General features: G+C 51.0%; 1 protein-coding gene across 1 annotated transcript in view; it reads left to right on the forward strand.

Annotated features, from left to right (window-relative positions):
* Cdc42bpb (CDC42 binding protein kinase beta) overlaps positions 1 to 15,141 on the forward strand; it is an 83,512-nt gene that overhangs the window by 40,487 nt on the left and 27,884 nt on the right. Inside the window, exons 5-11 of the mRNA XM_003463100.5 lie at positions 1,957 to 2,105; positions 7,893 to 7,986; positions 9,742 to 9,942; positions 10,424 to 10,672; positions 12,059 to 12,138; positions 14,726 to 14,892; positions 14,967 to 15,086. Coding sequence (XP_003463148.1) covers positions 1,957 to 2,105; positions 7,893 to 7,986; positions 9,742 to 9,942; positions 10,424 to 10,672; positions 12,059 to 12,138; positions 14,726 to 14,892; positions 14,967 to 15,086 — 1,060 coding nt within the window. The remainder of the gene's footprint in view (positions 1 to 1,956; positions 2,106 to 7,892; positions 7,987 to 9,741; positions 9,943 to 10,423; positions 10,673 to 12,058; positions 12,139 to 14,725; positions 14,893 to 14,966; positions 15,087 to 15,141) is intronic.

Consider the following 15,141-nt stretch of genomic DNA (forward strand, 5'->3'; position numbering starts at 1 on the left):
TATGGCTGTTGGTCCATGCTGGTTACTCTTTGTGGGCCAGACACCTGGGCTGTTGGCTGTCCTGGTCCCTCCCCTTGTGTCCCAGCAGTGCTGTCCTCCCCTTCTCTGGAGACCTGAGAGTGTGCCACTGTCTTTACTGCCCACCACCCCTCTACATAGCACCCTGCGCTGCCTGGACTGTGGGACTGTGTCACAACCTTCCCACTGCCCATCGGGCTGGTGGATTGGAGCCTGGTTTTATCCACTGATCTGCACTGGTCTGGAGCACCACCCCTCAAGGCCTCTGCTTGACTCCCTTTGCATGCCCAGATCAGGCTTCAGGAGCCCCTGGCCACGCTGCCAGCAGCAAGGCCTGCACCTCTGGCCCTCTTGCTGCTGCCGCTTGCTATGGTCTTCCTCCCTGTACTGACTCAGGCTCTGCTAGTAAGGCCTGTGCCTTCTGCCATGCGTCCTGGTCCCTGGCTCCCAGAGTGCCCACAGGCTTACTGCTGCAAGTGAGTTGACGTGGCAAAACGGCCACGGAGAGGCTCAGTCATCAGGGCCCATCCTGGGGTTCACGCTGCGCTTCATGGTGGAGATGGCACAGGTGGAGGGGTCCTTGAAGGCATGGCGAGCAGCTGCTTGTTGACGTTTTGTTCAGAACAGGGCTCCTGATGCAGGCTCCTCTGGTTCCTCAGACTCAGACAGCAGCATGGTGGAGGTTTCCTGTCTTGGGCAGGACCTGTGCAGTGACATGCTGAAGCCTGATCTAGGTGTGTCGTTGATTAGCTGGGTTACATGGGCTGATCACTGAAGCTCCCCTGTGGAATGGGACCTTGACTATACGTAGGACTGGGCTGGTGTGAGGGTTGACAGGAGCCATAGGAAAGGACAGGCTGCCTGAGGGTGCAGAGCCTGGTGGTCACACAGAGAGCAGTAGCCATAGCTGTTCATAGGCCCTTGATATATTCACTGATTCATTCCTTTGTTTATTTAGAGATAGGGTCTCATTACATAGCCTAGACTGGCCTTGAACTTGCAGTGATCCTCCTGTCTCAGCCTTCAGAATGCTGGAATCACAGTCGTGCAGCACCATGTCCAGCTACTCTTTGATACCTTTAAAGGAGTAAACCTAGGAGTGGTGTTTTCTTCTGTGTGAAGGATTGAGGTGCTGGACCAAAACGTTATGTTTTCAAAGGAAATCGATATTGGGGTTGGTGCGTCTCCAGTGTTCCCAAGTATTTCTGAAGGGGAGTGGTCTCAGCAATGCATGATCAACTGCCACGCAGCCATAGGCTGTCGTGGTCTTGCCCATCCTTGGCCTCTGACCAGTCAGATACCTGTACTGGGACCTCCTCAGTACCTGGGCCTCTGTGGCCTGAGCTGCCACCCTCAGACAGAAGGTCTGCATAGGCAGGGCTCGGGGTCCCCCGCACCGGGATGCAGCCTGCCCGGTGCCTGTCTACTGATGAGGAAGACTTCTCTTTTGTTGCTCTGGTTTTTGTGGGAACCACAGCCTTTCTGACTGGTCCGTGGAGTGTGGCATAAGTGTGCCCCTCTCAGCTCTCTGATGATGCCATCTTTCCCACAGGAGCTGCCAACCCTGTGTGGTGGTGGACAGCCACCTTCCTGACCTGGCCTGCCACCTGCCTGTGCCACAGGGCCAGGCAGACCATGGGGCTTGGCGGATAATAAATCTTGTTCTTCGGGTCACCAGCTTTTGGAGGGCTTTCCCCAACTTCAGCCCTTTAGTTGTTTGTTTAGTGATTAAATAATCATTAGTTTGTTCTCTGCCACATGCGCAACGTAAATTGTGACAGCACTATGGTATGTTGGGGTAGCCTGCCCAGAAGGGAAACGCTAGGTGGCCACATCCAGCCTTGGAGAGTCACAGGGCTCCTGAGGGAAGTTTGGCCCTCACTTGTTGCATTCAGTGGTAACTGAGTTGTCCTGTCTTCTTCTCGTCCCGGCCTATAGTACTTGGTCATGGATTACTACGTGGGTGGCGATTTGCTGACCCTGCTCAGTAAATTTGAAGACAAGCTTCCAGAAGACATGGCGAGATTCTACATTGGTGAGATGGTGTTGGCCATCGACTCCATCCACCAGCTTCATTACGTGCACAGGTAACTGCCCTTGTTTGTAGGCAGCGCACTGAACATTGCTTTGGCTGTCCTCCTTTGCCCCAGGCCCCGGAGGCCCCAGGAGGCCTGCAGTAGTGACTCCCCCTGTGAGCAAGTGAACACAGCATGGTTTCCCCACAGCACACCGGCTCCCCGGGTTTTCAGTTCTGTGATGGCCTGGCCCGTCAGCTTCTGCTCAGCTGTGCCCTTCCTGCAGGCCACACTGCGAGAGGGGCTGTGGGGTGGTCACCCATGAAGCCCTCACAAGGGGGTTCGGGTTGGAGAAGGGGGCTGCCGTCGCAGCGGCGGGGAGGTGGTGCTGGTGGTGTGACGTGGTCTCGCACGGGGCTTTTCTTTTGTTCTCTGTCTTTAATGTGCAGGAGTTATGCTTCTCTATGTAATTGCTGTTTTGACCTTTAAATTTAATGTTTCAGCTTCTTTACAGAACTTAGCCTAATTCACAATAGAGAAGTGTGAGATCTTGTCACAGGCCTTCAAGGAAATTAATTTAACCACCTTTTTAATGCCTTATCCTGCCTGTTTGCTCCTCATTTTTCAATCGATTGCATAGTAGCTTTTCTCTCTTTTGACCTTCAGGCAAGCTGACATGAAAATACGTGTGTGTTGTGTGTTGGTTTGGTTTGGTTTGTTTTTTTTTTTGAAACAGGTTCTTTCTATGTAGTTCAGGCTCGTCTTGAACTCACCGTGTAGTCTAGGATGGCCTCCAACTTGCAGTGATCCTCCTGCCTCAGACCCCAAGTGCAGGGGTGGGGTGCCACTGTGCCTAGCTTTGACCTGGAAATATGTAATTCAAAAGCTTTTTTTCCTCTAAGACAACTCATTGAGTTTCAGTGCATGGACGACCCTAGCTTTCTTTTTGGTTTGTAAGTTTGCAGTTTATTTATAGTGGTATCTCGGTTTGTGAACTTAATTTGTGTTACGAGTTTGGAGATGTCTTTGTTTGTGTGGAAAGACGGTGTGGTCATGTTTGTCACCCAGTGTGGAGTTTGCAAACAAAATACAGCCAGATGCTTTTGTTTGTGAACCAAATTCCTTGCAAACAGAATCATTTGTGAACTGAGGAATTATTGTATATTTTCTGCAGTCAAAATTATATATCTTTTATTTATAGTTAATGCTTTTTGTATTTTATTTAAGAAACTCTTCCTAAACTCAGAATCTTACAGATATTATCTACATTTCTATTGAGTCTACTTAGCATTTTCCCTTTTAACATAATCAGGTGTGGGGAACAAATCATTTTATGAAAAAAATAAATTTTCACAGCTAAATAAAAGAGTAACAATTGTTAATATGTATTGTTGTATCCTCAAAGTAGTTACTCCATACAAGACATAAGCCAAAAAGAGCCTAATAAAAAAGAGCCAGGTTGGTAATAACCTGGACACCCCCCCCCGCCCCCCAGCCTCAGAGTGGAGCTGTCAGTCTATACCAGAAGCCGGGGGGGGGGGCAGGGTCACAGTGCTGAGTTTCCTGGGCATAGGGGTGGTGCCAGTGACTGGCCATCGTACCATGGCCCTTTTTAGAGGTCCCTGGAGGGTGAGGCCTGCCGCCTATCGGCTACTTTGGCAGTCTGACCTGTAGGTGCTCTGGAGTGAGAGGTGGTGGGAGCTGGGGCCCAGGCCACCCAGTGCGTGTGTCATTCCCTTCCCGAACTCAGCTCCAGGCACAGGAGAGGCAAAAGCTGGAGGGGCAGAGTTATGGAGGATTATAGAGCAAGAAAGTGTGACTGCGGAGAGGGCAGAGAATGAAATAAGAACAGGTGGAAGCTGGGCATGGCAGTGCACACCTGTAATCCCAGCACTCTGGGAAGCAGAGGCAGGAGGATCGCCCATGAGTTGGAGGCCAGCCTTCGCTACAAAGTGAGTTCAAAGGCTAGCCTGAACTACATAATGAAACCCTGTCTCAAAAAGAAAAAGAAAAGAATGAAAGGAATTAGTGCTGGAATGTTCAGAGAACAGAAAAGGTCTTGGAAAACAAACTGGGAATATACAAAGTTCTGTAGATGGTGAAGAGGAGGAATCCAACAAAGACCACCCTGAGAGGAAGCTCAGGCAGTCAGGGTAACTCCAGAGCCTGCTTAGCAGTGGCCTCTGCTCTGGAGTCAGCCCCGGGAAGCACCCCAGGAACCCCTGCTAGGGAGCGTTTGGCAGATTGCGCAGGGCAATAGATCAGCCTCCTTCCCAGCACATCAGAGCAGGAGCAGGGATGGCAACACCTTGCAGATACATAGGGACAACTATAAAATACTTACATAAAAATATTTTTACACTTGGTCTTAACCAAAAGGATATCATAAAAAATTGTCTTGAAACACTTGTATAAAAGTGGTTATGTGGGATTTTTTTGTTTTTGTATTAAATTTTGTCCTTAAACGGCTAGAGCCCCACAGGTTTAGTTTTAGGTTGGTGTAGGGTAGACACCACAGCTTTTCCGGAACTATCCTAGAATAAGGTGGCTGTCTCAGGTGTTGGGACTAAGGGTATTCCTTTACTCAGAGTGTACTTGTTGTTTCAGGAGACTTAACATTAGACTTGTGTCCAGTCTTACCATCCGAATCTACGTTGTGTCAGGCGATGCAGAGGCATCTTTACAGTAATATTTTCTTCTCTGCTCTGTGCAATCCAGCCAAGGATCACATATTACATCTAGTTGCAGTGTCCTTTTTTCTTTTTCTTTTTTTTTTTTTTAGGGGGAGAGAGTACTGAGGATTGAACTCAGGATCTTTCGCCTGCCAGGCAGGCGCTTATGCTGCTGAGCCAAATCCCTGGCTGCAGTGTCTTTTTAATCCTTTTTAAACTGAAATAGTTCCTCATTCTTTGTCTTACAGGTCATTGGCACACTTAAAGAATATGATGTGCCTGCTTCTGTAATAGCACATTCCTCAGGTTGAGTGGGAGGCTGTTTCCTCCTGGTAGATTGGGATCAGGCGTCTCTGGCTAGCATGTGTGTACATGAATGTATCATGTCGTTCTGGGCACTCACACCAAGATGTAGACAGTACCATCAGCCCTACAGTGCCGGTGAATTAGATCACCCGATTATGATTGTGTTAGATTTATTTCCTGCTGTGTAATTAGTACTTCTTTCCTTGGGGGGCAGATACTTTAAGCCAGAATCTTCCTATGAATCTCCTACCTGGTTCAGGTGTCCACAGTCAAGCTCCAGGGGCATCGGCTGGCTGCGACCTGCTGCTATTAGGAAGCCCCTCTCATGTTTGACTCTGCACCATCTGTGTGGATGCAGGGAGCTTTTTTCCTCTTAGTGCATTATAATTCGTCACTGTCTTGACTGTCTTTGTCCCCACATTGTCCTGTGTTGGCTAGCAGAAGCCCCTCCAGCCGGTCCCGCTTGTGACTTGCCCTCCCTGGGTTTCGCATGAGGATGACCTCAGATTCTGGCGCACCTTTACCGTGTGTCCTGGATAGGTCATTTCTTTGTGCTGCTCTTGTCCTTCAGCAGGGAGTGGTTTGAATGACCAAGACCTAGGTGCTGGGTGTGCTCCTTGCAGCAAGGGTACCTTCTGCATAGCTGTCAGAGGACAGGCACAAACAACAGGTGTGTGCACACAAATCAGCATGTGTCTGCACACGTCTCCATGTACAGCGAGTGAGCTGTGAGTTCACTGGGGGCCCCTCCCATTCCACATTTTGGGTCTCTCCCTGCAAGAGCCTCTGGCTCCTCGTGACATGAGCTCAGCTGCTCAGACCTCAGATCTATGGTGTGACCAAGACACTCCGAATTGCCTTGCCCTGCGCTGCCCCAAACTGACCCTTCCACCCCAAGCCCATGCCCCACTCGCCCCTCCCTGAAGTTTATGTTCACAAGTCCTATGGGCCTGGATGGGTCCATTCTCCTGTCCACATTGCTTCCATGTGGCCAAGTCCCAATGCCTCGCTGAAGGCTCTGCTGCAGGAAGTGCAGCTAGGAGAGGGGTTGGCCCTCCCTGTTCCGCCCGCTGGCGTCTGCTCTTGTGTTCATGTGTTCTTATTTCTCCCTTCCTATAAGCTGGGATGCTAAGTTACTAGATGTGTATGCTTTGCATGTTGTATGGCCCAAGTCCTCCCTCATAGGTCATGGAGCTCGGCATTCTGTTTGATGTGTGTGTAGTGCTCTGTTCAGTGGAAAACCCATGATTACTCGCCAAGCTCCTGGGAGGAGTGGTCCTGAGGTAGATTCCAATGCTCTGTGGTTATAGACGTAACAATGGGTACCCTAGTGCTTGAGTGCGGTTGCATTGCTGGTGTAAGCAGTCCAGTGCAAATACAGCTTTATTACAGGGCCCCAATTCCTGAGGGCTCATTGTCCCTACACCTGTGGGGTGCGTTTGTCCTTGTTGCCTGGCTAACAGTGTTGTGAAGCTCCGAAAGCTTTGCCATCTGACGAATGACAGCAGCACAGTGGCTGTGGCCTCCTCTACTCTGCACTGGCCTCCACGTGGTTTCCTGTTGACTCACTTTTACAGGATTTCTGCCTCCTTCCCTTCAGTTGCTAGAGAAATCCTTGTCTGTAATACGTGTTGCAATATTCTTCCCAGTTTCCCATTTGCTTTTTGACTTTGCTGTTGTGGCTTTGTTGCCATGTACATTAAAAGAAAAAATTGTAATCTTGTTTATTGGTCTTTTGTTTATTTTTTCTTAATATTTTTGGCTGTTCCTGCTGGAGTTGCTATTTGGTAGTTTGTTTTTTATTCATACAGTTTCATTTCTTACATAATGGGTCTCCCATCCATTCAGGGTTTGTTGTTTGTGTCTCTGGGGCGGAGCACTGGCCCCAGGGCATTGCACTGCTGGTCTTGCTCCTGTGCAGCTGAGGAATGGCTCTTGTTCTGCCCTAAGGCAGACCGCCCGCGGGAGGGCCCCTGTGTATGCCTGGCTTTCAGCACCTCTTCACGGTCATGTCTCTGTCCCTTCGTGCTGCTGTGGGTCCCCTCATCTGTCTTTCTGTGGACCCGTGCTATGCCATGGAGGCCGCGCTATTGGGGCACCTGCTTTTGCTCTTCGTGGCTGTTTTGTGTTGGATTCTTCTGTTTCAGCTTCTGAGGCTCCAAAAGCCAGGAATTGTTTCTGCTTTTGCTGGTTCTGTTTTGTTTTGTTTTGTGTTTGTTGTTGAGACAGGTTTTGCCACATAGTTGGGACTGGCTTCGAACTCACTGTAGCCCAGGCTGGGCTTCAAATGGAGGTGGTCCTCCTGCCTCAGCCTTCGGAGTGCGGGGTCTGGAGTGTGTGCGACGACACCTGGCTTGTTTTTGTTTTGTAGTTGTGTTGGGCCTCTCTTCTCCCTCTGCTTCTGGAAAGTCCTTGGCTTAGGGTGAAGTACTCTGCCCTGTGTTTGGGTTGCTCCAGGTCTGGCTGTGGATGTGCGTGGCTTCTCGCAGCCTAGCTTGCATGTCCGTCTCCAGCTGCCTCCCTTATCTTTTCACACTTCCTCTGTCTTTAGTCCTTTTCACTAGATATTCTCCTTTGGGGCTCTTTGGCTATGTGCAAGCCTCTTGGATACAGACTGTGTTGTCTCAGTCTTAAGGGAGATTGGCTAGGTGGGAGCTGGACAGGAAAAGCAGTGCCACTGGCTGGGTCAGTGGGGCTTTGGTGACTCACAGTGGTGGCAGCAATGATGGCTGCTGCCCTTCCTGTCGGGCTGCCTGTGGCCTTGCGTGGTGGCCACACTCTTCTGGCAGTGCTGGAGTCCGTTCCTCCCACTGCCAGTGAAGGGCTGTGACCCGGCGTGCTGCACGGAGATGGTTCACTTGCACATTTATCTTACACACAGAGACATCAAACCGGACAACGTGCTTTTGGACGTGAATGGTCATATCCGCCTGGCTGACTTCGGATCGTGTTTGAAGATGAATGATGATGGAACTGTGGGTATTTCTTCTGGAAATTTCCACTTGGTTTTGGCTTTGGCTTGTAGTTACAAGGAGTTCAAATGTTCAACTTGAGATACAATTAAGAAATCAGCTTTACTATCTGTGTGTAATGGTGCATGCCCATAATCCCAGCACTCAGGAGGCTGAGGCTGTAGAGTCCGTGACTTCAAGACCAGCCTAGAATACACAGTTGAGATTTTTTGTCTCAAAAAGAAAAGAACAAAAGGGGCTGGGGATTTAACTCAGCAGCATAAGCACCTGCCTTGCAAGCAGGCAGTCGTGAGTTCGATCCCCGGTACCGATAAAAAGGAAAAAGACCAAAAAAAAAAAAGAAAAGAAAAGAACAAAAGAAATCAACTTTATTAATGTAGATTAAGAAAATGAATCCGTTTAGGAGACAACAAAAGATTCCTGTTTAAAAGCATCCTTGTTGTGTTTTGAGCTGTGAGGGTCATGTGTGTGCCTTTAGGAGAACGGTCCCCTTCCTGAGACCCCCATGCACAGCTCCCAGCATCCTTGACGAGCCCTGCCCGGCTTGCTGTGTGACCTCCTGCTGCTCAGGGCTTGTGTGGCAGTGTTGTGGTTCAAGACCCAGGGCTTTGTGGTCAGTGGGACTCGCAGGCCAGCAGCACTCCTGCTGTAGGACAGAGGCCCCCTGCTTGGCCCTCCACCCCAGCACCATGGCCTGTGGTGGTGTCCCCCAGCCTGGACAACCTTCAGCCCTGCTCTCGCTGCCCTGGGAGCTGTCCTGTGTGTCTGGGAGTGTGACACTTCCCAGGCGAGCAGCCCATCCTTTGCTCCCAGTGCTTGCCAGGCAGCTGTCTGCAAGCTCCAGCTGGCAGTGTGTCACAGGCACTACGCTGTGTGCTTGCTCTTTGCACAAGGCCGGTCTTGCTTGAAGTTTCGCCCTCAGTTGCTGCTGTGCTGAGCCTCAGCCTCTCAGTGACCAATGTGGCAGTCTCACTCCCCTTCTTAACTGCATGTCCCCCACCAGAGTCTCCTCACCAGTCATTCAGACAAGCAGGTGTCACCATCCAGATCCCAGGCACTCTCCCCAGAGGGACTCAAGGGTTAGACACAGTCCCCTGGTGGCCTTATGTGATGAGCACCCTTCACTGTGCACGGTTCAGGAGCGGTGTCAGGCACAAGGCCCAGGAAGTTCTTTTCTCCCTTTGAGAAGGTACGGTTACCTCCTGGTCCCCTGTCCAGGCAATGCCAGGGTGCACCAACTTCCTGTGTTCCACTGGGAGACCCAGAGTGTACTGCAGGTGGGCAGCTTGTTAGAAAACAGAACCCTTCCCCAGGGTCTGTGCTGCGTAGAGGGACAAGGGCTGACTAGACACACATGGGCCCGGGTCCCACTGGGAGCAAGGCAGGACAGAGGGTGAAGACTCTGCCTCCTAGGGTTGCCTTGGGTGTGGGGACTTTGGGCCTTGAAAGACTGTGGCAACAGGGCCCACATGGTCCAAGTATTCCAAGAGAGTGTTGGTTTGCCCTAATTTCAAGTTAGGATTTCTTTGTTTGTTTGTTCTATATCAGGAATCGAACTCAGGACCTCACGTGTGCCAGAGAGGTGCCTGTGCTGCTGAGCTATATCCCTGGCTCAAGTTAGGCTTTTAAATCTTGGTCATTTACCATTTTTGTTCCACAATTATTTCCTTTCCTGTTGCTACTGGGCTTCAGAGAAAGTATGCAGAGGTTTGCATTGCAAGGCTCTGAAGTCTCCCTTCAGCACCTCCTCCTCCCCAGGTCCAGTCCTCCGTGGCTGTGGGCACACCTGACTACATCTCGCCCGAAATCCTGCAGGCCATGGAGGATGGCATGGGCAAGTACGGGCCTGAGTGCGACTGGTGGTCCCTGGGCGTCTGCATGTACGAGATGCTCTATGGGGAGACACCCTTCTACGCCGAGTCCCTTGTGGAGACCTACGGGAAGATCATGAACCACGAAGTAAGACATCACACCTCCCTGAGTGCCACGTTTTCCAAGGCCAGGGGAAAGGAGGAGCCCTGGCTGCAGCGGTGCTGCTTGCTGACCAGGAGGCCTGGGCATGAGATGACTTGCTGTTTGCTTGGTCAGGACATGTGGCAGTTGTGCGTGTGTTCTGTAGAGCAGCCTGCTGGGCCCGGGTTTGCCCTGAATACTGCAGAGTGCATGCTGACCATTGTGCTGGTGCACTTTCCCCGAAGCACGCCTTCGTGTTCTGTGCCACTCGAAAGAGTAAAGGTTCATCATGCAGTGTGGTAGTGAATTAGCTGTGAACAAAGCTGGAGAACCCTAATGGTTTTCTAGTTTGCATCTTGGAATTGAAGGATCCCAGCTTTGGTTTGCACATAGTTACCACGAAATATGAGAGCTGTTGTTTCCCGTGTCTCTGTCTCTTAGACTGCTCTTACTGCCTCCACTTCTGTGCTGTGTTTCCCCCTCACAGGAGCGATTCCAGTTTCCTTCCCATGTCACAGATGTCTCCGAAGAAGCCAAAGACCTCATTCAGAGGCTGATCTGCAGCAGAGAGCGCCGGCTAGGGCAGAATGGAATAGAAGACTTCAAAAAACATGCATTTTTTGAAGGTCTGAATTGGGACAATATACGAAACCTTGAAGCACCTTACATTCCAGACGTGAGCAGTCCCTCTGACACGTCCAACTTTGACGTGGATGATGACGTGCTGAGAAACACTGTAAGTGTCTCAAGTGCCAGGTCTCGGCAGTACCGGCCCGGGCTAGATGTCAGCAGGCAGCATTAGGCCAGAGACATGGCTCAGCTCCTCAGTAAGTGGCAGGATTGTGCCGCTTTGTGACAACGTGGCAGTTGTCTCTTGACAGTGTACTTTTACCCCACCCTTCTGCTTGGTCCTTACTGCCCCCTTTAAAAGATAGGTGATTCAGTTTGACTTTTGGAACTCATCGAAAAAATTTTTGCTTTTCATCACGCCTTTCGCCTTTTCAAGGTAGTGTCAATGTGTTATTGTGTTAGAGCTTTACCAAAGCCCTATCAACATAGAGACTTGAGAGAAGCCTATAATCCCAGCACTCTGGGAGGCTGAGGCAGAAGGACTGCTTGGGCAACTGAGCAAGACCCTGTCTCAGGAAAAAAGAGAAAGTGCTGGAGATAGAGCTTAGTGCTTGCTTAGCTTGTGTGAGGCCCAAGGTTTAATCTGAACTGCCAAGAAAAAATTTGTTTTGGCCTCATCAAACCCTTACATGTTGAGTTGGCTTGGCGGTGGAGAAACTGAGGTTTTAACCAAGTGAAAAAAAAAAGTTACTTCTTAATCAGGAGAACTTGTCATATTAGTATATTGCCACTTGCTGCACATGCTTTATCCTCTTGACCTCTTAAAATGATTGAACTTGACCTTGGGAAACTCCTAGTTGCTTTGGGTTCTCATTCAGAAGCTGAGGTCCTGGAGAGAACCTGCGGAACCCCTTCTACAGCTTTACAGGCAGTTGTCTGCTTAACTTAGCACTGGTTTAGATGCCTCCCATGCAGCATAAGAGCTGACTTCAGGCCCCACAGAACTAGCACCACAATGGACAGGCTCATTCTGGGACACTGGAGGAAGGCTCTACACCAGATTCCTCAGAAGAATGAATACCTGTAGTTTTTGTTTAAGTCCTCCACCTGGAAAACAGAGCTGTAATAAATTATTTCAAATAGCTGCCTTGAGTTCTAGAGCTCCTTGCCACCTGCGGCCTCTTTTGGGCCAAAGACCCGAGAGTCCCACGCATGCTTTTGTCCCCAGAGTGCTGCAGTTGCCGCGTTGTTTGGTCTGCACCGGGCGTGCTGAGTCGTGCTTTCGGGGCTTTGAACAGTTCAGCAGTCTAGGCCGATGCAAGCGGGCAGCACGGTCAGTGTGTTTGTCCTCCTGGCTGCATTATGCATTCCAGGGGCAGAGTTACAGAAACTTGCTGATGCCACACACTGCCTGCAGACACCACGTGGAGTGGACGTTCCTCGAGCTTGTTCTCTCCTCCCAGCACCCTCCTGACACACTGCGCTGGAACATACTCTCTTCTTGGGCGGCTGTTTGAATGTAGATTTCGTGTGTGTTGTTTTGTCTTTGCAGGAAATATTACCTCCTGGCTCTCACACGGGCTTCTCTGGATTGCACTTGCCTTTCATTGGCTTCACGTTTACAACAGAAAGGTACGTGTGCCTCTTCCTCCCAAGCAGAGCCTTCCCAGGAAATGGAGTCTGAGCGTGGCGGGCAGCGGAGACCTTGCTCGAGGGAGAATGCAAGAGCTTGTCTGTTACACATGTAGGCCTGATGCTGCAGGTCTGTGTCAAGGGCAGTCCTCCGAGGGGCAGTGTAGTGAATCTGGTCCTGTGCCTTGTAAGGGTGGTTCATCAGACTGCACATTCTGTGGCATTTCTGTGAGGTCATGGCAGACAGGAGAGTCCTCAGGCCTAGTGCTGTCACGGTCCTCCTAAGGTCTGCTCTAGACAGTGTCTTACCTGTTGGTGTGATGCCAACACATCTACTGGGCTGGCCATTGCATCCACCTGTAAGCCCAGCACTCTAGGAGGCTGAGGAAGGAGGGGCCCAAGTTTGAACCCAGCCATGGCAACTTTGCAAGGCTGTGTCTCTAAAGGAATGGTTGGAGTACAGCTCCGTGGGAGGGTCCGGCATCCATCCCTAGTAGTGGAAAAAAGAAAAAAGCACCACACACACAGCTACCATGGAAATCACACTCGGTACTGTGATAAACAGCCAGGTGACTTTTCACGCCAGCAGCAGCCTTGCAGGTGTGCACTGCACCTCTTGAGTGTGTCTTTTCTCTTGTGTCTGATTTCCTCTTGTGTTGTGTGAGTGAGCTGCAGTGTTTGCACAGCCATTTCTTAGAAACCCATCCCCATTCTTAAGCAACACAGGGCTATAACTTGGGCCTTGTGGTCTCTATTGTCCGTTTTTCTTTTCCTTTTACAACCGTCTGTTTGTAGTACTGAGGACTAAACCCAGAGCTTCACACGTGCTAGCCTAGCATTCTACCATCCGGCTGCATCCCCAGCCCTTCTTACTATGCTATTTTGAAACAAGGTCTTGTTAAATTGCCTATGCTGACCTTGAGCTTGTGATCCTTCTGCTTCAGCCCGTGTGCATCACCGAACCCCCTCCAGCCCTTTAAGCAGTGTAAATGCCATTCTAGGGTCTGTGTGGCATGAGAGGCTGTGGTGGACTGTGACCCGCGAGTCAGTGTTAGCAGGATTGTGACCGAGTTGGGGGACTGCAGCTATTCCCCTTCAGCTCAGCCCCACGCTGTCTTCCTTCAGAGCACCTGCTGGCTTTTGTAAGGACTGGAGCCCCAGCTGCGTATCCCTTCAGTGGGGCTAGAACACGTCCCAGGTGTAGTGCGAGCTCTCAGGTGTTAGGACTGCGTCCTTGGGCTGGGGATTTAGCTCAGCGGCATAAGCGCCTGCCTTGCAAGCAGGCAGTCGTGAGTTCGATCCCTGGTACCGATAAAAACGAAAAAGACTAAAAAAAAAAAAAAAAAAAAAAAAAGACTGCGTCCTTGTGGGCCTCATCGTAAATTTGTGTGGCTCAATTTAGGAAGGAAGCTGAGGCTAACAAGAAAGAAAATTGAAACAAGACAGATAACCCACCCCGTGCCCAAGGGAAAGCAGCAGAGTTGGCCTTGCAGCAGCATCTGGAGGCAGTGAGGGCCTTCAGGACAGGCTGCCTTCGCCCAAGCCAGCGGGGGTCTCTATGGGTGTAGGGGTGAGGCCTCACCAGAGAAAGCATCAGCTGGGCCCAGAGGCCCTTGACCTTCCCTCCCGGCACACCCCAGCTTCCTGAGTGCTTTTCACATTTGCAGGCTCTGGTTCCAGGCCTGCCTGCCAAGGTCCAGGTTGGCTGGGTGTATCCCGGCTCTCCTCCTAGGACAGACACCCCTGCAAAAACACTGGCTGAGCTGTGCTCTCTATTAGGTCCTGTACCTGCTGCATTTAGCAGGCTCAGTGGGGCACATCGAGGTTTTCCTGGGGTGCTGGGGATTTAGCTCAGCGGCATAAGTGCCTGCCTTGCAAGCAGACAGTCGTGAGTTCGATCCCCAGTACCGGTAAAAACGAAAAAGACAAAAAAAAAGAAAAGAAGGTTTTCCTGGCATCATGGCCTCCTAATGAGCTGAGCAGAGCTGCGTACACCTGCAGCAGTCTGGGACCTGAGGCCGTTTGGCCTTTGGCTTCTGTCTGGGCAGAGCTGGTGCTTGCACACACACTCACATTCATGCAAGGTGGCTGGGCCTCCCTCAGTGGCTCAGCCTACAGGGGCTATTTTATGTGCGGTCAGAGGAGCCTAGAGAATTGAGAGCTGTCTCAGGTGGCTCAGCCTATGAATGCCACCAGTAGAGGGCTCGAGGGACCTGTAGGCTCCAGCCCCCTGCCGAGAGCCTGCAGTCAGATGGCCTGTTCTCCCAGGCCACTAGGTGAAATGCTGGTGGGTGTTCAGTCAGGTGTGAGTGTGAGGTAGCAGGTGCATCCCCTCCTCGAGGGGGCAGAGAAAAGCTGGAGCTGAGCCTTCTCTCTACAAGCTGTGAGATGTGTCCATGTCAGGGCCAGGCCCAGCCAGTGCTCTGCAGCCTCTTGTCTTGCTCTGGCTCCATACACAGTGAAGTCTCTTCACAGGTATTCTGTTTGTTGCTTTAAAGAGACTCCATCCCCAGGAAGTCCTTAACTGCTTAACAAAATCATGGTCGGTTCTTGCTGGCCGAGCGCACCTGGTGCTTTTCCTTCACAGCTGTTTTTCGGACCGAGGCTCTCTGAAGAGCATGATGCAGTCAAACACACTCACCAAAGATGAAGACGTGCAGCGGGATTTGGAGAACAGCTTGCAAATCGAGGCCTATGAGAGGAGGATCCGCAGGCTGGAGCAAGAGAAGCTGGAGCTGAGCCGCAAGCTGCAGGGTGAGTGAAGGGGCAGCTGGCACAGGCCGTGGTGTGGCGCACATGCAGCTGTGCTCACGCCATGCCCCTCGTAGAGTCCACCCAGACGGTGCAGTCTCTCCATGGTTCCACAAGAGCCCTGGGCAACTCGAACCGGGACAGGGAGATTAAGAGGCTGAATGAAGAAATCGAGCGCTTGAAGAACAAGGTAGCAGGTGAGCCTTCTCTGTTCCCGAGAGGGTCTTTTTCTGTGTCCTTCCACAGCTGGAA

This window comes from Cavia porcellus, unplaced genomic scaffold (genome assembly GCF_034190915.1).
Source record: "Cavia porcellus strain 051 isolate PalLab524CR breed Dunkin Hartley unplaced genomic scaffold, mCavPor4.1 scaffold_31, whole genome shotgun sequence".
In the NCBI taxonomy this organism is placed as follows: Eukaryota; Metazoa; Chordata; class Mammalia; order Rodentia; family Caviidae; genus Cavia; species Cavia porcellus.